General features: G+C 41.0%; 2 protein-coding genes across 3 annotated transcripts in view; one reads left to right on the plus strand and one right to left on the minus strand.

Annotated features, from left to right (window-relative positions):
• Positions 1 to 18,185, plus strand: part of LOC147128181 (uncharacterized) — a 192,689-nt gene extending 174,504 nt beyond the window's left edge. The window contains exon 10 of the mRNA XM_086019310.1: positions 18,096 to 18,185. The gene's annotated coding sequence lies outside the window, so the exon portion shown is untranslated. The remainder of the gene's footprint in view (positions 1 to 18,095) is intronic.
• fndc1 (fibronectin type III domain containing 1) lies at positions 913 to 25,656 on the minus strand. Of its 2 annotated transcripts, XM_086019304.1 has the most exons (21): positions 25,556 to 25,656; positions 22,064 to 22,258; positions 20,521 to 20,589; positions 18,026 to 18,268; positions 17,762 to 17,857; positions 17,553 to 17,670; positions 17,280 to 17,467; positions 16,750 to 16,857; positions 16,335 to 16,523; positions 13,815 to 16,253; positions 13,606 to 13,718; positions 13,374 to 13,485; positions 12,939 to 13,271; positions 11,999 to 12,187; positions 9,045 to 9,281; positions 7,822 to 7,930; positions 4,616 to 4,695; positions 4,383 to 4,412; positions 3,320 to 3,481; positions 2,669 to 2,791; positions 913 to 1,514 (listed from the first exon to the last, which is right to left on the minus strand). In XM_086019304.1, exons 1-21 carry the CDS (start codon positions 25,626 to 25,628, stop codon positions 1,399 to 1,401), a joined length of 5,322 nt encoding a protein of 1,773 aa, XP_085875430.1. In that variant the 5' UTR covers positions 25,629 to 25,656; the 3' UTR covers positions 913 to 1,398. The 2 variants fall into 2 exon arrangements, with proteins under 2 accessions (XP_085875430.1, XP_085875429.1); XM_086019303.1 differs by lacking the exons at positions 20,521 to 20,589; positions 22,064 to 22,258; positions 25,556 to 25,656 and having other exon boundaries at positions 17,762 to 17,825; positions 18,026 to 18,088.
• Positions 25,657 to 26,214: the final 558 nt, after the last annotated feature.

A 26,214-nucleotide genomic window follows, 5' to 3' on the forward strand; every position in this document is an offset into this window, starting at 1 on the left:
GCTTAGTCGAAATGAACAGCTGAAAGTTGGAATGAGCGACCGGCCCCATGAGCTGCGAATGAATCTCGTGACGTAACGATTTCATCGGCGACAAACACAGAGCAGGCTTTTCCACTCATTTTCCACCTGGTTAACCATGTCTGCGGACACATCACGATTGAAGTATTTCCTTTCATTTGTTATTTCGACACTGCAAGTAATAAAAGCAGCACATTAACTGCTGGATGTGAAAACCTGATCATAATCATAATGAGAACACTTTGTCCAGCAATACAATTGCACTCATATAATCCATAATAAAGCTTGAAATTCTAAGCAGGGGTGGGGAACCACAAGGGGCCGCAGAAGATTTGGGGAAAATATGATGCAACAATCAAATGATTACCGTTAAAGGTGATTCGATATTTAACACTTGCGGATAAAGTTCTTGAGCTTTATACATCACTTTATCCGAGGTTTTGTTTGGGCTCTCTTGAAATGGCCTCATTTCTTTGTATTTCTTTGTCCAAATCAATCACCGTGTTGAAGACATGATTCAGTTTTCCGAGTCCAGCATACCTCCCAAATTCGCCAAATTTTATGAACTACAGGTCGTATGAGGTTGATTTAAACAGATGGAATTTCCTTCTGATTTATTGTTGTTTTTTATTTTTTATTTTTTTATTCTCACCATTGAGATTGCGCCCGCTCACCTGCATCTGTGCTCAGTATGTTGTTTTGGATATTTAATGGGGTTTTAATTGCTCCGGTTGGCCGACGAGCGTCTTATGACTCAACTCTCCCGTTGTATCGATCAACTACGAAACCTTGATCAAGCTCTGATTGACTAATAAAAAGTGTCACGGATGATGAGATGATTCGTTTTCTTTTCATCGCTGCATTTTCCGAGGCGCCTTTTAATTCAATCCCCTGAGCAGTTATGCGCTCTTTTATTCTTCATCTGCATACATTTAAAAACATACACGGTAATGTTTTAAAGAACTCTGATGGAAGTAAAATATAAACACAAAGAGTAGCTGTCAGAAGCTAATAATCCATGTGTCAATTTTGAGACTGCAAATTAACAGACTTATGCACAAGTTCATTGCCGGTTATTAAGAACGTGCTTTGATGAGATAAATAACATTGCATATGGACCTGCTGCTTGGTTAACAAGAATTGAACAAAGTAAGAACACACGTGCATTTTCTTCCCTCATATACAGACTGCTTTATGTGAAAAAAAGTACACAGCATCAATACACTGGCTTGCATAAAAGCATTGTGTTCATTTCACGTGATTAAAGTGGTGTCTTTTAGTTGCGGCAAGCAAAAGTCTCTGTTTTTTTTGTAGTCGGCAGAGCGACTGGTAGGTTGTCCTCAGTAACAATAGCCCCCCCCACCCCCTCCTCCCCATGTGTTACCACTTTCCAGGGATGGGCACCCCACATTCATACCAGCCCACAAAAGGATGTGACGTTCGTCTGCCAATCACTCCGAATGTGACAGGCTCCTGTCTGTAGGCGCGATAATAACCTGGAAAGGAAATACGGAGTTAGTAACACGTCCTCAACGTCATATATTCTCACAGATAACCAATATCTTTGCTGACATTTTTGCGTTTTGTAAATGAGATTTCAAAGGGGCTTTTTGATACACAGCCACAAATTTTGCACAAAATATTTCTTTACACATGAAATTTCAACCCCAAAATATTTATAATAATTATATATAACAGATATTCATGATGATTCTTTTTTTTATTTTCTATCTTTGTTTAAAACAAATTGTTCAATAACGATGATCTAACGTTAAAATCAAATGTTACATTGCTAATGATAAAATGATTTGTGATTATTAATTTAGTCAATGATTTCAATTGAACAGCTGTACATAAATGTTGACATTTTTCGATGAGAATTTCTTGTCAAAATGACCTTAAAAAAAGGTTTATTTGCGAGTTGGAATTTAATCACATTCTTTAAGTGAACAACAAAACCAAGGAAGTCCAATTGGATTGCAAAGACGAAACTTTCTCAGTCACGTTTTACTGGGAAAAGTTTAGCAAATGACATGTTTATTTCTGGTCATTCTCTGAACAATAATGAACTAAACTTCCATGGCAAATTTCATAGCAAAATATATGCTTCAAGGGCGCTTCAAAACAAAATAAACTACAAGTGCTACTTAACAAATGAGTAGTAATTAGACAAACACTCATAAACAGAAACAGTATTTAGCATATCGTTGCTGTCCTGTGAAAAATACATGTCCCATTTGGGAATTTTTTTTCCATTTTCACATTAATGCGATGTCTGTAATGTGGAAACACCATTCACGTAAAAATAAGAAAATTGACAAAAATGGACGTAAGTGTTTTTCACAGGACAGCGACGATATGCATATACTGTATTCCTGTCAATTCACATTGGATCCAGTGCAGTGTCCAAAAATGAAAATTCACAGATTTTTCTACCCCAAGGCAAGCAGAGTCGACTAATATGGCTCCCTTTATCATCCGATATTAAACATCATTCATCATAAAAGGGCAGATGCAAGTTCGACAATTGCAGACAACCTGTCGCAACGAGTCAAACCAAAACATAAAGCAAAGACTGCAAGTGATGCCTTTGAAATGTGAAAGAAGGAGCACCATTGAAAAAATATTCCAACTATGACGTCATGTTTACCTTGTGCTGAAGGCAGAGTAAGTGAAAGATATGCGGGCCCAGTCCTGCCGTCCCTGTGGGAGTCCACAAACTGACAATGATCCTCACCTTGTCCCACTGTGTCTCCTATACTGTAGAAGGGCTCTGCAGGAGATCAACAGCATGGTGTTCATGTTAATCGGCTTTATTCTTAGTGGATCTAAAAGTTATATGTTGTTAGTCTTCTAAGTGAGTTGATTCCATGAACCATCCCGTTTTTGCGTATGGCCGTCTTCCTCTTCTATTTATTTACCAAGTCTGTTCACCTTCTGTTTACTATTAAGGATCTAGTGTGTCTGTTGTTCCCTTCCTGTCCATCATTTCCCTGCGATACAGATTAGAAAGAAGACTTCCTGTAAAAATTGGATTAGGCGAAATGATATTACGTTTGGGTCTATTGTTTTATTGTTTATACAGATAATCTTCACGGTGCTTGGTGCTTGGTTCTTACCTTGACCACTAACATCTGTAATACATAGTAGGAAAAAAAACTGCTTCGTAAACAAAGCATTTAAATTTAGCAGAAGCGACGTATGCAGCATGTCGCCCATTAAGATTGGATTGATTTGACTTGAATAGATTAGAGTGCAGTACGGTATTTGTTATTCAGTGCATATGTGGGTTCAGACCTACCTCTAAGACCGTCTCCCATGAAGATCTTGTATCGCAGAGAGTTGCACAAAACCACGCCCACAAACTTCCTGTACCACGTCCGCTTGACGTACTGACTGCCTTTACAGGAGCTGTGAGCCGAGTTGTAGCGGAAGCTGAAGGGGATCCAGATTGGCTCTCCACCTTAGACACAAGTTTACAAGATATAAAAGAGATTAAATATAATTGGAAAAGTTTATTAGCCAAAATGCCACATACAAGTACTTTCACTGCTGGTGTCCCTCAGGGCTCGGTTCTGGAGTTATTGCTATTTGAATTATTCCCTTCTTCTACCATAATTTGATTTTATTGTTAATTACAATACATTTTCATTCTGGGTAGAAGTACTGTATCTGATAACTGGCATAATGAAAATATTAATAAATTAACTTTTTTCTGGCAATCTTGATTGAGCTATCTGTGTAATAAACAACAACCGAGGTTAATTGCAAAAGTGGAAGATAAGATATTATTATTGATATTAAGTATTGTAACTATTTCTTAATCAAAATGTAGTGTAGGGTTAATAGTTACAATTTTGGTCTCCCTCAAGACTGAGTCCTTGAGCTCTTGCTATTTAAGTTAGCAATACTTGTAACGGAATTCATACTCTCATTAATATAAATCATTAGATTGTTGATTTACCTCAGGAATTAAATCCTTTGAGTACAGCATTTCCTATAGTCCGTACTTCCATCCATTTTCTATCCACGTAGACGCTGTCCTATCTGGAACCTATTCCAGCTGACTTTGGACCAGGGGTGGTTACACCCCGGACTGGTTTGCAAGCCAATCGCAGGGCGCATATAAACAAATAACCATTCACACTTACATTCACATCTACGGCCAATTTAAATTCTCCAGTTAATCTAGGAAGTGAAGCAATTCTATATTAACTGTCTTTTCTGAGTGTTGGGAGACTAACTAATAGTGAGGCATGTGGTGGTCATTTCGATGTAAGTTACCTATCTTTATGTGACAAAAACTCATTTCTATCTGGACTCAGTTAAGTAATGATGAGAGTCAAAGTACTGTATAGACTTACCAGGAGGCCTTTCAATGAGGAGAGGATCATCTAAAAGAAACAACATGGAGGACACCGTTAATGCTTTCACCTGATAGATAAACACATCTGGTAGCCTGCGATCGCCTCCTTGAGGATAGATGGTTTTTATTTGTGGCAAAATAAATAACCCATCATGACATTTTCATGCTTGAGAGCTAAACTACTTCAAGCCTAAGCAGTTTTCACTGTGCTGGAGCTGCCGCGTTGCCCACCTGATTCGGTGACATAGGTGAGCGTATCGCTGACTGGTCCCAACCCAAACACATTCTTGGCCTGGACTTTGAAGTAGTACCTGAAAGAAAACAAAGCACAACCCGTGAGAGCTTTAGCGTCATTCTGTTGTGGCTCTGCAAAAGCCAGGCAAACGCTAATGACTGTAGCAGATGACTTTGGTCAGCCTGATTCAAGACTAAAGGTCTGTTTCCTATTCGCTGGGATCCGAAGTCGAGCGGATATTTGGCTGATTTTGAAGGGAGGGTAAAGGAAACGCGCAGAAGGGACAAGTGGCGATTAGGCGATAGCAAGGGAGGATAAGAACGAAAGAGACAAACATGTGGAAAATGTAAAGCACGGGGATGATGAATACTGAAGGCAACTGGACCTCAAAAGAGGACTTTCTTTACTGTGGGCTTTTCAAAACAAAGACGTGGGGTTAGCTCACTTTGCCCCCCGGGTGATGAAGAACTTACTGGAAGCGTCACAACTTCTCGGAGGATGTGTTTGTGCAGGAGTCCGTTCACGCAAGGTCACGTGTGCAAAGTTCGCGGTCATATCATTTGTGTTGCCAAAAACTAGCACCGCCAGGCCTGGATCCAATCACCAGAGCCACATAACAACAGTGACCGAAATATACAGTACAGTGTGTATCACCAAAGCGAGAGAGTGGCGAGAGAGTGGCGAGAGAGAAATTGAGGAAAGAAAAGCAGATGGAGAAAGTGGTGATGTCATGAAAAACCAAGTTGGAGCGGGTGAAAAAAGCAAGGAAATCTGAAGCGGAATACAAAAACAAAGGAAATACTAGAAAACATTTCATAGCTACGGTACTTGTCTGAAACGTAAACGAAAAAGGAGCCTCTGATTTTCACTTTGTTTCCTCTCATTAGAGTAAAAGTTATGTGGCAACAGCACAAGTCAAGATACTTATTGTCACTTGCTGTCAATACACGTATGAGGGCTGCTACTAAAAGGCAGCAGTGGAAAGAAAATTGTCGTCATTTTGTCGGTTTCTCAATCAAAATGTAAGTTTCAAGTACTTTCAATGCTGGTGTCCCTCAGGGCCAAGTCCTAGAGCCATTGCTCTTAGAATTGATCCTTCTGGTAGTTTTGTACTGTAGTTTCACTACAATCTCGTCATACGTGTAATATAACTTGTTTAGCCAATACTGTCAACAAGTCAATTATAAATTTTGGGCAGAAACATCCCCCAGTAAGTTCCTAAACTCCAATTATCATCAAAGACTGAGTACTTCAGTTTTATGTATTTATTTAGTTCTGGTGCTCTTTTTTTAATGATCCAGTTCTGATAAAACTGCTGCTATGACAGAATGTGCCGCAATTCCTTTAGGTGGCCTAATTATTTACAAACTGTTTTGCCCGCAGTATTTAGTTGACTGTCAAGGTTATAAATGACTTATCCTGCATATTTTCTCCAATGACACGCGATACATATGATTTAATCTAATGAACAGAACACCTTGTGGAAACATGTCCACATCAGAACGTCTACATATGGTGTGCGTGCGCGCGCGCGTGCGTGTCTGGCAAGCAGAAGGAGCCTCAAGCATTGGAAAATGCCAACAGTGTCCCACACCAATGGTCCCATGAGTAACAGTAACCAAGGCAGACGTGCCAACTTGGATACACACCGGTTGCTAGGGAGGAGCTATACAAACTCTTGGAAAACTTGACACTGAAACACAGCTCCATTGTTTGTGTTCTGCAGCAGGTGCTCTGCTCGGCTGTCAGCAGATGAGACACCTGTGCTTTATAATGTTTGAATAGACAGTATTAACTACTTACTGTGTGATTAATAGAATGTGGAGATGAATCCTCCGATACTACGTAATATAAAAAGATTTAGATTTTGTGCGTTTAAAATAGAGGAGTCTAATGTTGGGAGGGTACGGTGGTTCGAAAAGGGACTGACCTGTTACTTGGGTCAATTTGACCCAACTTGTTTTGTGCAAAAAGGAAAGTACAGTCATTTAGTGTCAAGGAAGTATGTTGAAGTGATACTTCTTAACTGGGAGACAAGCATTGTTTATACGGGAGGAGCTAAGTTTAGCCTGGTTTGTTATGGAGAGTCTTCACAGCATATGTGTGCAGTGGGCTATTGAGACATTAGATCCAGCATTCTCCCAAGTACAGGTTCAGAGGGCAACCTTTTTTTTTTTTTTTAATTACATTGTGCTCAGTGCTCAGCTACCCTTTTACCCTTGTAAATGGATTTAATCAGCAGATGACATGTTTGTAGTGAATATTCAAAACATTTTTCTCCACATGCCACCATTTACTCAAAATTGACAAGCTTCCTGATCATCCAAACATCTGACTCAGTGTGCTTGGAACATCATCAAGCTGGTTTGATGTAACAATTGGCCCAAAAACGCATCCCCTCATAAATACAAAACACCAGTGCCATATAAATTAATATACAAACAGATAGGGGCATATTTTGTGTGTTGTGTGATGGTGGGATCGTATTCTAACAATCCCACAAACAGAAATAAACACGAGCAGAGCCAAGAACCAGCACTGGAGGCTGCACCCTTTCATACCATCGCACACAAGTCATGGATTTTTGCAGAGATGCAATGAATAAACCAATCGAGACAAGATGTTCTCTTACTTCAAAACAGTACGTTATCCATTTTTATTGTTGCCTGATTACACAGAATGTAAAGGCCCTCCTGAAACCGATTAGTATTACTACTATTTATTGCATATTGTTTGGCCAAACCTATTGAGGGCTTTCACATAACCCTATAAATCACCAAATTTTACAGGTGTGCAGGGCTTTAGACTGAGACCAATTTGGGCACCCAGGCACCCTAATTTCTCAATGGTACACCTAAAGAAAATATGCAAATCGATGTTAATCAATTACCATTCAGTATTACCAAAAAAAAGGCTGTAATTTTGTTTGAAAAGTATTGAACCTATAAAACTGTGGTGTTGAATGCGATGCAGTGGAAAAAACTTGAGTTTGCCCCGGCAAAAAAATTGAAACCCTTATTTGAGAAAATACATGTATTTCGTCAAATATCATACCAATGTATATCTCCCAAGTCTGGGTGTGATAATACTTGTAGATGAGCCCATGTCTGAGGCCCTTTTCTTTGCCGCAGTTATAGTTTACTTTGTGTTGAGTTTCCGCTTGTATTCAGAGTATAAGTGCTACAAGGTGATTCGGTGTTACCTGGAGTTGGGTTTGAGATTCTCCACAGCCAGATGAGTCCCACTGGATACCCTTGAGGACCATCTATTGTTGATCACATCATCATACGAAGCACTGTACACCATGTACCCTGTAACACGCCACATCGCGCACACACACAAAGCAATGTGTTATTTTTTTTTTATTTATTTGAAGATTGTTTTAACACCATAATGACTCATGGTTGTTCTACCATTACAAAAATATTTCTGTGTTTGCAGTTGGCTCTTCTCCAGCCCATGTCTGTTTTCTTATTCTTGTCAGTCATGCAGTTAACACTCGATTCCGGTATGTGACCTGGAGGTCATGCGCCCTGGTGAAATTCTCTCTAAAGCTATATTGAAACGACGTATGGCAGCACATCAAACTGAGTCTGTTGGATTTTGAGACTTCTATTTTTACTGGAGCCACATCAACACAGCTGGCCGTTGACAGGGGGAAAGGGAAATACTCCATACTTTTGTGGTGTTTTAAAAAAAAAAAAAAAAAAAAAAAAAAATCATCCCCTACTTCAACTAGGAATGAAACATTCCGAAATGAAATTGATTCCTCCCACACACCCTAAATGCTGCAACAGACTGGGCATTGAAAATTATTTTGTTCATCCTATAAAAACCAAGATCAGCATCTGACCTTTTTAGTCTTTCGGTCTCAGATAACAATGTTCAGTTGATGGCCAACCAAGTAAAAGTTTAAAGTAAAGTAAATCGTTCACACCAGCAGGAAGGAAACACTTGGCGGATGAAAAGAAAATACAAAATACAACCCCCGCCTCCAAAATGTGGCACTGGAGACACTATCTGTTTTACACATCAGAAGACGGCCCGTCCCATAACACAAGAAGGGTCTCATGTGTGTCTGCCAAATAAAACACTTTGCATCTCTTTAAAGGCTGCTTCTGATAGGCCAACACTTTTCACACAGACGGTCCTAATCTTAAATCGTTATTTTTAACCTTCGTACGTCAGACTTTTTTTTTTCCCCCTGAGAAACTGAAGAAACAGAGAAATTCCTCAAAAGTAACAGCGACAATGCTTTAAAGCCACACACTCGATGCATGAATCAAGATCACAAGAGATGATTTTGTATGAATGGGCTTCAGTAAGTAACTCCTCCTATATGATCATACCGGCCAATCAGTGGTGCTGTCTGGAATGTGCAACATACCAAAGGCTGGAGAAATATTATAAAGCAGCATTTCTTACCTGAAACCATATCATCCTTCAGTGGACGGCCCCAGTCCAGGATGATAAACGAATGGCATCCCTCCATGGCGACCACAGTGAGATTATGGGGTTTATTTTTGGGAGGCTGCTTCTGATTGGAAACACGACTGTCGTTCTTGATCAGATCTTCGAGGATGTCAACTTGGAGGTACTCCAGAGCCTCTGTCAGGGAGCATGGAGCTCCTGGGTCCTTTTGGATGTAGTTCACATATGGCGCTGACGGCAGTCAGAAGACAAGAACGAAAATTCAGCTTTTACTGATGCCGATTTGTGTTAATATTTCAAAAACAAATATAATGGCTTTTCCTTTTAGTATGACTTTGCAGGAAAAGGTCTATTTGACCTTGGAAACAGATCCTATTCATTTCTTTTGAAATGAAATTCTTGACTCAGATTTTTGACTAGTGTGATCCAAAACAAGTCCTTCCGTTGTCTCATCCTTTGCCTCTTTGTTTTCTGCGTTTCGGGGAAGGCCAGCTGGCCCTACAGCTGTGAATTCCGAGTTTAACTAGGATTTGGAGGGAACCACAGGAGCCTGGACTGGCTCCCACCTCTGCAGATGATTGGGACTCAGTGCAGTCCGAGAGTCTTCCACGTGTCAGTTTCTACATTCCACAGAGAGTCAGCTCAGTGTATGGAGGATCACACAACTCCCGTATTGCATATCCAAACATTGCCATCTATCATCTATAATTATTGAGAGTAGATATATAGTTTTTAAATGTGGACCAATGTGTGCCCTGCCATTTAGGACCACCGTAGTTCTGACTCGAATTCGACAATGCGGAGTGAGCCAAAACAAGTCAGAAAAGATCTGTGTAAAAGCCAAATAACGTTTGTTCGTTTATGGCATAGTACGCTAGCCTGTACCTTCACGGACAGGGACTCTTAATTGCTTAGTCTTCGAATTACGATAACATTCATTTCAATTGTTTTTCACATGAAAAAATTCTTGCCAGTGTAAAGTTTGCTCTTCATCATTAAAAACCCTCCCTTTTGAGACTCTACATTCTCTGCTTGTATTCCAAACATGTAGACATATCTGGCATGTGAAATATTACTGCGAAACTGTTAGAGTTCACATAAAAGCTGTCTAGTCAGGCTGATATCAGGCTCATCCAACACAATTCACTCTGTCTACGTGGAAGCTATTGTAAAGGGGATTCATGCAACCTATAAGAATGATCTCTTAAGACTTTTTGATTCATGTTCGTCTGGTCCAAGATTCACTTAAAGTACGCACAAATATAAGGAAAGAACTACGAGAGATAAAGTCGACTTAAGAGAGCAAATTTGGCTTGTTTTATAGTACAGTTTTCCTCGGTTCAGTGCCAGTTTTTATCGCTGCACAAAATAAGGGAGAATAACAACTTTCAGATGGCGCCATGTGAAGGGAGGTGATCAAGTTGCTGACCAAAATAAACTGTGTCCAAAGGAATAAATGTTGATTTTGGAGCAAATGAGAGCCCTCGTGGGTCTCGGGGATTAGGCTGATAAAAGCAAATCGGTCTTTTCACAGAGAATTGCATGCTGTAATAGACTAGTTGTACTAAACATAGTATAGTCACTCATTTAGCTCACATTTTCATCACCAATTAACTACAACAACCTTCATATCAATAGACTGAAGAGTACATAACAACTGTATGGCTGCTGCCTCGTCATGATTCACCATAATGTTTAAGTCAAATGGACAGCTTCAGCAGGTTTTCAATTATGTTATGCTAGTTTTGGCTTACTTGAGGGTAGTGTCGTTTTTCAACATCCACCCCTCAAAGGACCTCTATATCAGATTATCTTAGCTCCCACTGCATCACTTTTAACCATTATATTTATTAGGTGTCCTTAATTTAATATTTCCAAATTCAAGATTATGGTTTAGGAATAAGACTTAACTGCACTTATGTTTATTTGGACTGACATCTTTCCTCCCTTTGAGGTGAAACTCCGTCCAACTTGAAACTGGAAACGACACGCTGAAAACTACTTTTTTTTTAAAAAAACTGTACAAGTACTGTCTGCAGTTACAATTTAGCATTGTTAATTGTCAAAATAACCACCTAAAAACATTATATGAAAAAAACATTGAAAGAAAACTTTGAAAAGTACAGGCTAGGACATGAAGAAAACGAGGACGATCATCTGATATCCAAGTTTGGGATTTATATTCAAAATTGAGGGGACATTGTGGTTTTCTCGGAAAGTGAATGAAGTGATCATTCGAAAATGTAAACACTTGCAGAGATTTTGAGAAATAATGTGTTGCATATTAACATTTGTGTTTCCTACATTGTTAGATCATTAAGAATTATTTTGAGAAATAATTAACCTGATCAGTATTCTCACGTAGATAACATTATTAATGATAACATAATAAAAGGTGATTTGATCTAATTTATTTCAGAAGTGTGTATCAAATTAATAGCTTTATGTCCATTTTGTTACATCATTATCAGGATTTTGTTTCATGAAACAAAAAAAACAGTAACAAGGTGAGGAAATCACAAAAGAATTAGTCCGGATCAGCGTAGTTATGATTAAGGTCTTTTGTCTTGTTTTGGGTGAAAACCCAGCTTGGTACATTATAATGCTTGTGCCAACAGTTTTCATGTTTTGATTGCTCCAAGAGGCATAAGTGCGGCTTATGTTATTTGGATCAACATTCATCTGACTGGATTTTATAATGTTTGCAAGAATCGTTAATACATGTTTTGATTGAATTTTGGTTAGGATAGAAAAACTGTTTTGATTTCCTTTGCCACGTGTAAGCTGTGTGATGTTTGCATTTCTAGACTAGTTCAAGGGGTAAACAATATTGCTTCTCAGTGAGAAATGATTTATGAGAATAATGCAAACCAGTTTTATTCATCAGGACAATATCAACTAGCCGTTAAACAACTGGATACGAGACATTTTTGCATGCACTAAATTACCTGTAAATCGCCTCTTCCCACTGTCATCAAACTCTGATAAAGGACCTCGGCCAGATGATCTGGTGTCTGGAGTCGGAATCTCTGTTGTGGTGGTGGTGGTGGTGGTGGGGGTGGTGGTGGGGGTGGTTGTGGTTGTTGGCAGTGTCGTTGTGGTAGATAGAGGCGGGGTAGTCTGGAGCAAAAAGTCATCTAGCAACAAAGGCGTTTATGAGCATTTGCTAAGCTTTATAAAACATTTATACCAAACCCAACAACATGCTGGATCATGAATCCTTTGTAATGTCCGCAATGAAGTATATCAAACACAATGGAGTCATTAGCAGGCAGCTAAATGAGATAATTTTGAACAGACTCCATTTTCTTTGACCAAAACAAGCGTTATTCATGTTGTGTTTTTTCCGCCCACATTTTCAGTGTCAATGTGTGTATGTGAATGAGGCACTAGTCAACAAACTTAAGGATGAAAAATGGCGGTCGTGCGAGGTCAATAGATTTTAATGAGCTCTTTCCTCCTTTATTGCTTCTTGTCATGCAGTACCAGTAAATTTTGGCATTGCATCATTGTCAACATAAGCGCAAGAGTCTTCAAATTGTGCAATGGCACTGTGGCCGATAATGTTGTACGCAAAACCAAGTAGTAAGGAAGGGGAAATATCAAATACCACGCATGTGCAGCAAAGTTCTTTAGACAGCCAAACACCTGCGGTGAAAGTGTGACAGCCAAAGGCTCACATCGGCCAAAACAACTTGTGTTTGGCTCAGTTCACCCATGCATATCCAAAAGCCTAACCCAATACCAAATTAATCAAATACAGGACAAGAGAACCAATATCAAGATCAAACGAGAGCAAAGTGACAGGGACTGTTGGCAAACAGGCAATAACGAGATCTATAATGTTGTGCCAAATGTACAGTACAAATGAGACTTTAATAGACTCACCTTCTGAGTAACAGTCTAATATTCCATCTGAGTCAAGTATTGGATCCCCATATTCATCTATTTTGGAGAAGCTTCCTGGTGGACATGTAGGGTATGGTTGTTCAGTGGTGAACTCCTCCGTAGTCCATTCTGTGGTGGTAGGTTCTGGAGTCGTGGTCGGAGCTCTAGTGGTGGTGGTAGTGGTGGTCCTGAGGTGAGGCAAGTCCAAGCCAAGCAGCGGTTTTCCTCCAACCATAAGGATCTTCTCTTTGGGGTTGACCACTGGGCGACTATCTCGGCCATGACCAAACAAAGCCATGCCTTCCTGGTTCAGCAGGGGGCTTCCCAGATGGTCTGGTGATTAATTTGGAAGTAAAGGAGTTAATATTTACTGAACCTGACAATTGTGTTCTAAAACCACTGCTAAAGCAAAATCTGCAACTGTTAATATGTTACCAAAAATAGTGCGTCCATCCTCGCCAAGCACTACTCTCTTTGGTTGGCCCTGGGAATCCTGGAGGACTTTTCCATCCTGGTTCATGAGAATCCCCAACTCCAAATCTACCAACTAATCAACCAAAATGTAAATAGGGGAGTCCTAACAGCAGTCCTGCAAGTGACTCTACCAACAAAAGTTACTGTGTCATCAGCATATTCATTAAGATCATCTCATGTCACAGAATTTTACCCATTTGTTTCCGTCAGGTCCAGTAATAAGCCTTTGACCAACAGCCTTGCTCATTCCATGAGTGTCTGAGGACTCTTTATCCTTTGCTGTCAAATTTGGTTGTCCATTTTGACCTAAACAATTACAAGATTTGCATGGTCATTGTCGTAGTCAAGATCTTATTGTGTGACGTATCATACTATTTCATGCATTTTACCATTTGACTTTACCATTTCCATTGGTGGGTAGTCCTCCATTGGGTGTTTTGCCTCTAAGGATAGGATAGCGACTTCTGCCTCCCTGGCCTCTTAAGCTGTCTCGAGATGAAGATGGCGACAATGAGAAAGAGTGGATTCTACCGTCTGTGAGTCCCCCAGTCCTTGTTGAAGTAGAGGTTCTGCTAGCATTGCGATCTGATCTTAACACTGGTCTGAGTAGATTCGATGAAGAGGAGTGGGCAGATGATGAGGATGAATCTGATGTTGTTGAAGAACCCAGTCTTGAGTTTTGTGCTGATTGTGATCTGGTTGGAAGCCTGGATCCACCAAATAGTCTGGTTGCAAGATGAGGAGAGCGTATCCTTCCATTCATGCCAATATTAGGACGGCGGTAAGTTGGAGGGACCCCGGATGATGAGCTCGTCCTTGATGGGGTGTCTCTTGTAGCTGCGCTCTCATTGTCCTCCGTGTTTCTATCTGGTTCAGTTGATGTTATGGTTGGATTGTTTTGGTCCACTGCAGGTTCTGCAACATTTTTATTGATCCCACTGTTTTCTCTGTCACTCTTATCAAGGTAGTCATTCTTATCATAATTGTAATTGTCATTGTCACTAGATTTCACATTTATAGAATGACGAGAATCAGAATTTGAAGAGGATGAAGGAGCTGGTGGAGTTGGATGTCTCGAGTTACTATATTCTGAATTTCTGTCAGTCAATAAGGGTTTATAAGAACCCACCACCATTTCATCATTTTTTAGTGAGTCACGAGAGGAAGTAGCGGTTGGAACTTCACTAGTCTCCTGTATTGAGGACACTCCTGCAGAACCTGTGGATACTGAGTCCCCACTGGGTATCCCCCGCAGAATGGGTCTGCCTGCCCCTGTTGAGGATGAGGCTCTGCTCCAAGGAGTCCTGCCACCCTGTCTGGAAAATGAGAGTCGTGTTCCTGAGCCCGACCTGCTTAGGAACTTAAATCTTTCTGCAAGAGAAGGACTCATTCTGGTACGAGTTGTTTTATCAGAAAGACTCTTCTCCTTTTCCTTTTTCCCTTCTTCTGTGGTATCTTCTTTGTAGCTTGAAGTAGGTTCTTCAGCTTTGGTTGCCTCATTGTTTCTGACATTGCTTTGATGAGGTATTCCCCCATTTGTTGCGGCATGGTTTTTGAAATGGTTTTGGTGAAGTATTCCCCCGTTTGTTGTGGCATGTTCCGACGATGTATTTGACTTTTCTGTGTTATGTAAAGAGCTTTGTGATCCCCTATCTGAAATTACTGCTTGTTGCGAGCTTCTCTGTGACACGGAAGGGTAATTGTTTCTGGTCTTTGTGTCTGAAACTACAGCAGTATTTGATGGGGAGGATGATGTGATTTGAGATTTCTCAGAAGTAGATGGTTCAGATACAGATTTGCCATTGATCCTTCCCGCTGAAGCGGACTCAACGGAGGCTTCATTGAAGGTATTTGATGTTTGCTGTTTGATAGCCTGGTCTGGTAAAGTGGACTGCGATGTGGCCTGAGTTCTGCTCGGCAAACTTGACTGTGACGTTATACCTAATCTTTGACCATTGAGCGTTCTAGTTGAATTTCCTCTAAAAGGAATTCCCAGGTTCCTTCGGCCATAACCGTTTCTTGCACCAAAGCCAGATCCATTGGCCCGGCCAGATGATGCAGATCCCTTGCCCACAGCTGTGCGCTCTCTCTGAGGCTGTAGGTTATTGTCTTTTATAACCGGAATTGTAGGTTTGTTATTTACAATACTGGGTTTGTTGGAAATGGCTTTGCTCTGTAGGTGTGGAGAGGCTGCATCCTTTCTTTTGTCCTCTGATTCCGTATTATGCAGTGTTGTGGTAGGTGAAGAGGATGAGTTTGGAGGAAATGGCAATGATAAAGATGAAGAGGAGGAAGTCTGCCGTCCTTTTGGATGGACCCTGAGCTTTATAGGTTTTCTTTTCTGTGGATAAACAGATGGGGCTTTAGTTGGGGATAGTGTAAAAACTTTGAGGCTGGCTGTCGCGGGAGTAGGGGGCTCATCCACTTCACTGTAAATATCATCCTCAGATTCAGGGGAAACATCATTATATGGTTCATTTGTCTCAGGTTCAGACTCTATGGTTGTTGCATCTTCTTCCGGAGATGAGGTTGTTGGTGTTTTCTCATCATCTTCATTATCATCATCCTCATCCTCTCCAACTGAGGTTCTGCCTCTATTTAAGCCATTCCTGACTGAACCTCGTACTGTGGAGACGATGCTGTGATAAGACCGTGTCTGAGAAAGCGGGCGCTGTCTACTGACAGGTGCAGAGTTGCGTGGCGGAGTGGGTCTGGTCAGTTCTTCTGGTGCCTCCGTTGATTGGAGCTCTAATTTGTCATTGGTATTATCATGTTTGGAAGGCTTGTAGCTAGTCCTCTGGCTGTCCTTGGTTCTTGAGAACGATGAAACAGCACTGCTGGCTGGTAGCAGAAAAACAAATTATCTTAAATTCATGGTGTAGACAGTTTTCACACACATAGTGTACACGCTAAGTAACTTACATCCTGGCATGACAACACTGAAGGCCTTGCTTAGCGGTCCCTGTCCCCTCCTGTTGGTGGCTTTGATCTTGAAGATGTATCGATCTCCAGGTGTTAGACCGTCTATAGAAGCTGAGGTTGTGCTCCCTCGGTATGTCACACTTTTCATTCCAAATGGCTTCAGTGCAGGAGCATAAGACAGAATGTATTCTGTGTGGAGGTGGAGGAAAAACAACTGTTGTGAAGACAGATACTGGAACTCTGCAGCCAACAACCTTTTTCACTACAGGAGTTGTGATATCATACAAGATACCCACTCTTGAGACCTGGAGTGAATTCCCAGGAAGGGCATTGGTGTTTGCCAAAAACATGACCTTTCGGAATTTTATAAGTATACACTATCTGAAAGTGATGTCCCGTTAAATTCTGCTCATACCTCGTATCCTCCCATTGGTTTCTTCAGGAGGATCCCAAGTGGCTGTCACAGCAGTCCCTTTCCCCCGTAGTGGTTTGACTTCAAAGTTCTCCGGTGGCCCAGATGGTGCTTGCAAGTGAGGAGAGAACAAATTAGTAATACAAGGGCAACAACAGACGTGGGGAAATGTTGCTTGAAGCACTTCAAACCAGCTAATTTACAATGATAAACTAAGAAAATTATTGCTGCCATACATTGTGTGCATTCCTTTGACATCATGCATGGCAGTGGACATAAAACTAAACTGGGAGTCAGGAAGTAAATGCTGACATTGCAGTGAATCACTGCTACAACCAAGTGCATTATGTGCTGCAACCCACACTAAAACCCAACCATAATGAAATTTGAAATTCTGTAATAAAAACAGATAAAATGCTGGATTTGATTAGTTCCCTTCTAAAGAAGTCTACACTTAAGTACTTGCGCTGAATCAATTTTCCTTGTGCAAAATTTGAGCATTAAACAGCAGTCTTCAGCATGCATGGTCGTACCTGACTCTGGGGTCCTCTGAAAGACAGATACACTCCACTTCCCATCATTTTCTCCTTGGGTGATTTTTACGGCAAATTCATACATGCTATCAGCAGACAGGGTGTCTACCATCACCCTCCTCTGGGTGCTCTCTTTGTACTCCCAGCGCGCTGACTCACCCTTTTCCCTGTACCTTACTGTGTAGGATCTTTAATGGGACAAACAGGGAGCTTTAGCTTTCATTTTCTGCATGTGTTTATTGAACGATTTTTGGTATTCACTTTTTTCTGTACCTGAATTCACTGGACTCAATCTTCCCCATTTCCACAGCGGGGTCGACCCAAGAGATGAGGACTGATTTTGGAGACATGACTCTGACACTGATGTCCTTAGCCTCATACTCAGGTGGCTCTGGTTAGGACATTACAAAAGATATAATCAAATCGCATGCAATGAGATGATGACCAATTATGTGAGCATTTTCAAAACAACCCCAACGCACCTGGTGTGGTCATTTTGGTTGCCACATGGTTAGCAGGAGCTCTCTGGCCCTGGGCGTTCTGTGCCTGCAGTGACACCACATGAACGGACTCAGATGCTATGAATAGAGAGGGATACCAGGCACGACCAGGGTTTACACTAATGACACTAAAAATTGAACAGACAAAATGCACTAATTATACTCCTGTCACTGTATTCTACATGTAGCTGAATCCCTCAGTAATGCTAAATCTTTGTCTGCTATGTAATGGTTGGGTTGTCTTACTTAATTTATGCGAGTTACGGTTCCTCTGATCAGACTGAGGCTTGGTGTGGTGTTCTTGTCTCCTCCCCAGTGAAGTTGTTCTCGTGAAAAAGCGAGACCGGGGACCAGTGGAGGACTGAGGGGCCCTTCTCCTGTATGTCCTGGAGCTAGAAGCACTTGGGCGGTGAGTTGTTCTGTTCACCCTAGCAGCACGCTTGAGAGCTGTCTGATTTCTGGCCGCAGGATATATTGATCTGACTGGGCCTGTGACAGAAAAAAAAATATCGTTATATGGACCAGTATACTTGGCAATCAGATTGTACATTGGGTTGTCATGCGCTTGGGTCTTAAAACCACTTAAAGAAAGTGTATTCCAGTCATTTGGTAATGAATTTACATCAAACCATCCATTTCTTTCAAAAGCATATTTAGAGCTCAGTACAAGTCTTTGTAGATCAGGGGCCAGAAACTCAACTTAACCTGGGGGCCGCTGGACGTAGAGTATGAGCAGCATCATGTACTCCACAGAAGAAGGTTTGAAGTATTCCCACCAAAAACAACAACTGATCCAATCTTCTCAATCTTCTTCAACAGTTCAGAACATGAACAGGTTCTTCCAAACATGAACTGTTCTTCAGAATATACTGTAGGCTTTTCTTGGCTACTCCCTGCTGTCAGAGACAGCATGCCCTTCTACACAAATGAGGCACATTTGGCCTAAGCAGTTGAGACCCTCAAGATGGCTTGAAGATGGTTATCAGTAAGTTTAAACATGTACTTTAACTACTCAAAGTTCATGGTGCAGAAAAGCTTTTCGCACAGACGTGTGCTTCCACAGCATGGTCCACTTGTACATCCCTGGAAGGTTCAAGGAAGGTGCGGGGCAGTTCTCTCAAAATCTGTCCCAGCTTGTCCGCCTTTCCGTTCACCTGCCTGAGCTTGGCTTTGAGTTCAGAAATGCACTAAAGGTCAATGAACTCTATTTGAACCACTGGAGGGGTATCGTGCATTTCAAAGGGGAAGGGGTCAGCAAATATGTGAAAAATGGCTCTGTGTGTCTTGAAATTCTGTAATTGGCAAATTTTTCCTCTTACTTATCTGCCTTGTGCTTTGCAAACTTCTCAGCATGTCTAGTTGTAATGACGTCCAAAACATGTCAAGTAGCAGGCCACGAAATATCATCCCGCAGGCCTAAAGCTTATAGTCTATTTTAGGTTCACCGTGGTTTGTGGTTTGGCTCCAACCTTAACATCTCGTAGCACCGTGGCTGCTCCACCAATGAAAAGGTGCCAAATCAATTATTTGACTACAATTTTTAGTGCCTTTTCTAAAGTGAAACTTATCTGTCCTCCCTTTTCCATGCGTGTTCCTCTGGTTGTAACTGAGCTGGATAATATATTCAAGCATCCAAACCTCAGGCGCTGCACAAATTCCTTCTTAAATTGAAGCATAAATAACTCCATTTGGTCTTGATCAGACAAACTCTGCTTTTGGTACATTTTTACAAAGCACCCCCCACCCAAGTCTTCTTGAGAAACAGTCCGACTGCATAGTTTGGCACAGGTCGCCCACCACTAAACCAGTGAATCCACATTGGTCTGTCTGTTGTTTCCAGAAAGCGTTATAGTGGATTTTGACAAGCGAACTCAAGCGTAGACATGGCAACTCGATCAAAGAAGACAGTGGTTTTTATGATTTGGTGGGTGCTTGAAAGGGAAATGGTTGAAAGGGGACGCAGAAGTAGATAAATGAGCTGTCTGAAGGTGAAGGCAGACAAGAAGGGTGAAAGTTGGGGCGAGTAAAGAAATGAGCGGACGCTAGTGGATGGCAAAGACATGCGTAGATGGTGACGTGTCCAGGGGGCACAGTGGGGAAGTGATTTGACGCCCCACCCATTCAGACAGGAGTTGTTCAGTGATGAGTGTGTGTTGATGATTTCTTGGGCTGCTCACTTGATTGAAGACAGGTGGAGATGATGATGTGCTGGCTCAGTATCTTACCCAATGATATTTTTTTGGTAGTGTGTTATTGTCATATTGGCATATATTGGAGATCGACTGGCAACAATATAAAGTACACTTGCGGAATCTAATGCAGTATTTCCCGACCTTTATTCAGAGGCACATACTGCACATTAGGAAAATCTCATGGCGCACCTCCAAAAAGTCACACAAAGTACATAGATGCGTTATTTGTGACATGTATGTTTTTTTAGACCAATCAAATGAAATTGGATAATTTCCCATGACACTTGATCATCTCTCAACAGTGACAAGGAATCACTGATCAAATGGGATCCAGAATAAGAGCTGTAGCCAAAATTTGCCCTTTACAACAGTAATAATGCTAGGGTTGACTGACACTGTCAGAGAGGTATCAATTTTACATGATTTTGGTCGCTTCATTTAGCAACGCCAATCACAATAGATGGAATGATGTAACCCTTTTATCCCCCAAATACTTAAAAACCTCATGTAAAACCAGATACTTTGACATGGCTGGTTGGCAGGTTTTACCTGATGATGTGTTGCTGACAGGTGCGCTGCTCAGCACAGCAAAGCCATCAAGCTTTACCCATTCAGGATCTAAAAATAAAAAAATATATGTATGTAAAATGATGTACAGTGAACCCCCACTTATTCATGGTTCACTATTCACAAATCTATTTCACCAATAGACAGTGTCATTCAAAACTCAGCATTAGGAACTTTGTGAAGACAGAAGATTTAATGCACCTCATTTATTGAATCCCATCAGATTTTGCACATGTACTGTACACAATGCTGTGGTGTTTAAAATGATTGGCACTCCAGCTTTTGTGTGTCATCGGTTAACTTTCCCTTAACAAGCAATTTCTTCGAGGAATTCATCACAACGTTCCCTTTAAAAAGTGTTTTATTTTCATGAAATCTATTCCACTCCACCTCTGTTACTGCTGGCTTGCTCCAAATAAGTCAAAACAAGTCTGCCTTTGATACTTCCAACAGTAGCTGGCCAGACACACTTATGAAGCAAAGGCGAGCGGCGCATGTTATTTACGACGCTGCTGAGGAAACGGAGCACAATCTGCAAGGACGTTTTGTGGTGGTGGTAGGGGGGTTCGGGGGGAGTGGACAACTGCTTTAGAGTTTTACAGATGGCAAGGCTACTACAATGCACACTGGATATGTAAACTCGTAAAGAAAAAATGCTTTGGGATACATGATGAACACATGTGCAAGGAACCCATTGGGCTCACAATGAAAATATTTGATATGAAAATAAAGACATTAAAGTAGTGAGTAAAATTGCAATAGTATGCAGGATAAAAATTCAGTCGTTTTACAAAAATAAAGGTGGAAAATAAAAATAAAATTGTAATTGCTACGGGAGAAAGTCTGAAGCCTATTACAACAATAAACATATCACTGTGTGGAATGTTGTCATTCCCTCAACAAAGAAAAATGTTTTTCACTGAAAAATACAACATTGTAGTGGTAATGTTGCCACTTTTCTTCATAATATTAGTAATTGTCATAACTTTCTAAGATGTTTCCCACTCAATATAATTATTTTATTGTCGTAACCTTGCGACATTGTTCATCTAATAGTGAGAAGTTTCTCGTAACTTGGCAAAATGTTTCTTGTCACAGGATTTTTTTACTCTCGTAAACAGTACGACTTTTCTGGTAATAGTACAGTGTAGTTTCGTAAAATTTGAACCTTATCCATGCAATGGAATATGACCATTTTCTCGTAGTATTATGACTCTCTTGGCTCTTGCCACCGATGAAGTATGGCTCAAAAATGCAAGAAAATGTAGAAATGACAAAAGCAAGTCACACTGTCAACTCTGCACTCCCTAGTCGTAAAAAGTACCAACGGGACCACTCCTCAATGTTTATTTTTTACAAAGCTGGGAATGATTTCATATCTAAAGCTAAGGTCCTCTTCTTGAAGCCCACAAAAAGTATCAAGATTGTAGTACAGCTAATTTAAATGAAAAATACATGCAAAAAAAGGCAACGTTTTAAGACCAACTGGATGTATTTGTTGTTAAGAAGGTTCACTCTGTCTTACCTACATCCTCCACTAAGGGAGAACGACTTTCCTTGCCCACTCTGGTGTAGCGATGAGTCCTCAATGGCTTGTTGGAGATGGTCACAAAACGCTCCACCGGTCTTCCATCCAGATGGATCGAAGGCTCCCAGCTCTCCCTCAGGCTTTTAACCAATGAAGTCGCTTTCCCATTATGTGTCCGCAACGGCTTTTCCGCTGGAATACAAATCACACATGCATATATTTTTAGTTAGTTACAGTTAGTAAACCTCTGTATATATATAAATGTGTGTATGTGTGTGTGTGCGTGCACGCATGTATATATAATAATATACATGCACATAGATACATACAGTACATGAGCTGTGTGCATGTGTACAAGGGGACCCCTGAGGTCGAAGCAGGCATGTAAAGGCTTCGAAAACACTGTGGTGAGGCTTTTACAAGTGCACCTCTCACCTTGCTACAAAAATCCCAAATGCTGACCTGCTGCGCGACCCCAACAACTGTCCCCTTGACCCCAATAACCGACCGTAAATTCCCATTACCGGTTATGCCCACCCGTGATGTGAGCAACAAAAAGTTACAGTCTCCACACCTGTAAATTGTCTGTCTGCTACCAAATATGGACAATAATACAGAAAACCCCCCAAAAATGTGCAGATACCGCCACACTTCCAATTACTGTATATTTTTTCTTCCATTGAGCTTCCTCTGTCTCATAACATGCCAGAGGCTCCAGAATTCTTCACAGTACCTGCCGGTCTCCGCTCACACCTGACCCCAAATGAACGCGCTCAACTTTGGCGGGAGCCTCCATCTCAAGCGCTTGATGACAAAGATGAATGGTTGCCCTCCGGCTCCCCACATTAACGCCGGCACATCAATCAACACAAATGCTGTCATTTCATCACGTGTTGTTAAATGTTGCTATTTCAGTCAAGTAAAGCCACAGCCCAGGGTGTTGTAGCATTGGGGAGACCCATTATCCAGGACTATCACGGGAAAAATAGAATATACCCATAATAATAAAGTTATTTACATAACGAGACTAAAGATTTAAGTTAAATGATTACTTGAATACAATTATTTTAGAAAATTAGAGTTTTAATTGCGAGAATGACTTAAAAATTTTACTAGTTGTAATTTTACAAGCATAAAGTCAGGGCTCTATTTTAAGAGCTGCGCGGGCCACATCACTACACAGATGTGCTTCCACCACGCCGACACTCTCACATTTAAAGGAAAAGGGAACCGAGTCGCTTTGATTGGCCATGATTCAAGTCGGCTGTAACCACTCCCACAGCAGCGCAGTCCTCCCCCTCGCAAGTACGCCAGCCTGCACTTGTCTGCGAAATTACCAACATCGGGTCTAACACGGCCCGGTGCAGAGATACGTGTGCAGGATTTATGCTGGTTACGAAAACAGAACCAAAAATGATGTGTCAGTAAATTTTTCAACGATACGTACAATTGGAATTACAAGGCAAAAAAAAAAAATTGGAAAACGTGTTTAGGTAAATGTATTATACTCTTATTTATACACATGATTAAGAAGGAAGAAAATCAAAGAATGAAGTTGCAAAGTACCTGAAAGGCTGTAATTTTAGAAGAATAAAGTCCTCACCGCGACAACAAAGTCAAAATGTTAATATGGTTGTATTTTTACAAAAAAATATGGTCATAGAATTCTGACAATGTTAAAATATTAAAGAATGTCAAAGTTAAAATGTTACGGAAATAAAGTCGGCATTGCAAGTCTAATCACTGCACTCTCATTAAGACTGAAGTCCTAATTCGAAGAATGAAATTGACGTTTTAGTTGGAAAAAATCCAATTATGACTTACAAAGAAGAGAATTACTAGAAGGCTGTCATGATTTTATGATCACAAAGAATAAAGTAAAAAGATAGTCGGAATTAGACAAAATAAGTTTGGAGCCTTTCATCAGTTTTGTCACTCAATGAAGTTAAAGTTTAATGAGAATAAATTAGCACCACTACAATAACAACCAAATGGCTCGCCCTGTGCATCGATGACATCATTGTTGACGTGACAGGTGTGCATGTTTGTGGCTCCGACGGCATTTGTTGAAAGTATTGGAATGCTGCCTTGACGTGACATCATGACACAAGACCTGTCTGTCACTGCTGGCATCTGGGGCAGCCAGTCAACTCGCAGGAGGCCTTCTTACGACATTCACGTTTTCTCAGTCAAAACACAATGAAAGCCGCTAAATTCCTAATTCCCGAAAAGTCTCCTGAGAAAGCTCCTGCAGAATTCCAGCATGTTAAGTGGGGCAGGGAAATTAAATTCCACTGGCTTGCAAGGACATGATCGCCCCCCCCCCCCCACCCCGCCCCCCGCTCTTCTCCGTCTCACTTACTCACCCACTTTCCAGAAGGTGAGCTGACATTATCCAAATACACTGCGCCTCTGTTCTCCCGTTGCCAAGGTGTCCAGATACACCCAACGGCCCACTTTCATGAGATCACTTGATAAATATGACGCTGACAAGCCGATGACATGTGAATAGTGAAAGTAAATGAGCAACAGTCGCATCGCCCTTAACAACTACTGTAAAAAAAATGCCCAAGAGGCACGCTTGCAAATTGCGCTCGGCACTTTGAGGCCAGCGGCACTGACCTGTGATTACATTAAGGAGCTCCCCCAAGTGACTCAATAGTAAGTAAGCGGCTGACTGGGCCGGGGAAAAAAAAAAAAAAAAAAAAAAAGGGAAAAGTGAAATGAAGACCAACACAAAGCTGCAGAGGCGTGAAAAGGAATGTAAACTTGGAAAAAAGTTCCCTTGGTCAACTATCCAAGTCTGCCGCTTTTGAGATTTCTTTTCTCATGACTGTTGTTACGACGATAATTTCAAGGATATTTTTGCAATGAATCATTTCAGATTGTAGACAAAAAAAAGCATCCAGTACAGTCAAATTCCAGGAAAGTGGAAGTTGGAAACTTTCGATGGGAATTTAGGGGAATAAATCATGAATTGGCGACATTTCTGCTTTGAGCACAGGGGAAATAAATTTGGTTCTGAAACTAATATTTTAACATCATCTTTGATATTGATGTACAGTACAACAAAGTTTAAAAAACAAAACCGCCAACATATTTCAAATCCAGTTTTTCATGCCTATCTGCAAGAAAAACAATGCTCATCATAATCTTTTTAAATTTTACTGGACAACCCCGCCCCCCACCCTTTTGCATCCCTCATACAAATCCCTCAGACATTTTGACACCTATAACCAAAGCATTAAACACCAATAGCAAACTTAAAGATTCTAAATTATGCTGGACTTTGTTTTTCAGGGGACTTTTTTTTCCCCCCCTCATACAAAATTCCAAAACCATATTTAAGAGCAATCCACTCGGCATCACGGCATACCAACCACACCTATTCTGCACCCTGTCCTCTATGCATTCGTTGCCACGAAGCAAAAAGTGGTACCACTGAAAACTGGACAGTCGTGTGTAGTTTGTGCATCAGAGAAGCATTACCTGTCCATCCGCGCCCAGGTGTGCAGAAAGCCACAAAGAAAGCCAGGAGCGTGCTACTTGCGCACAGAGCCATGGTGCGTGTGGCGCACAGCTGCAGCAGAGGCGCAGCAGCCAAGCGTGGAGGGGCTGGGACTCAATGACCCTCCTCTTCCCCACCACTGGGAGTCTCTCTCTCTCCAGTCCCCACAGTGGAAAAGAAAACCAAAAAATCACACGCTTGTTAGAGGAGACACTTTAGAGATGTCTGGTGCCACTTGATGGCGATACTCCATTTTATGGATGCCACACTGGCACCCCTGGCACTTGATTGGGAGCCAAATTCGAAGGGAATTGCGTTTTGGTCCACTAGATGGCGAGCTAAACTACCTTCAAGTCGGGTGGTTTTATACATGCATGGGTTTCTATATGCTATACATCTAATATCATACAAAAGACAAACAAAACGAAAAATTTTACACATTTTTATTGAAAAAATGTACTCATAATTAAATGACACATTCGTCTTTCATACCCACTTACAAATATAACTTTTTTGAATTGTAATTATTTATGAATTGACCTGTAGCCCAAAGGTTTGCTTTAAATGTGCACCTAATGTTGCGCCTGGCGAGTTAGCATCAGTTATCATAAAGTAGCATGTTATTGATCTACCTGCTCAA

Source organism: Filicampus tigris, chromosome 20 (assembly GCF_054856515.1).
Source record: "Filicampus tigris isolate MCC_2025a chromosome 20, RoL_Ftig_1.0, whole genome shotgun sequence".
In the NCBI taxonomy this organism is placed as follows: Eukaryota; Metazoa; Chordata; class Actinopteri; order Syngnathiformes; family Syngnathidae; genus Filicampus; species Filicampus tigris.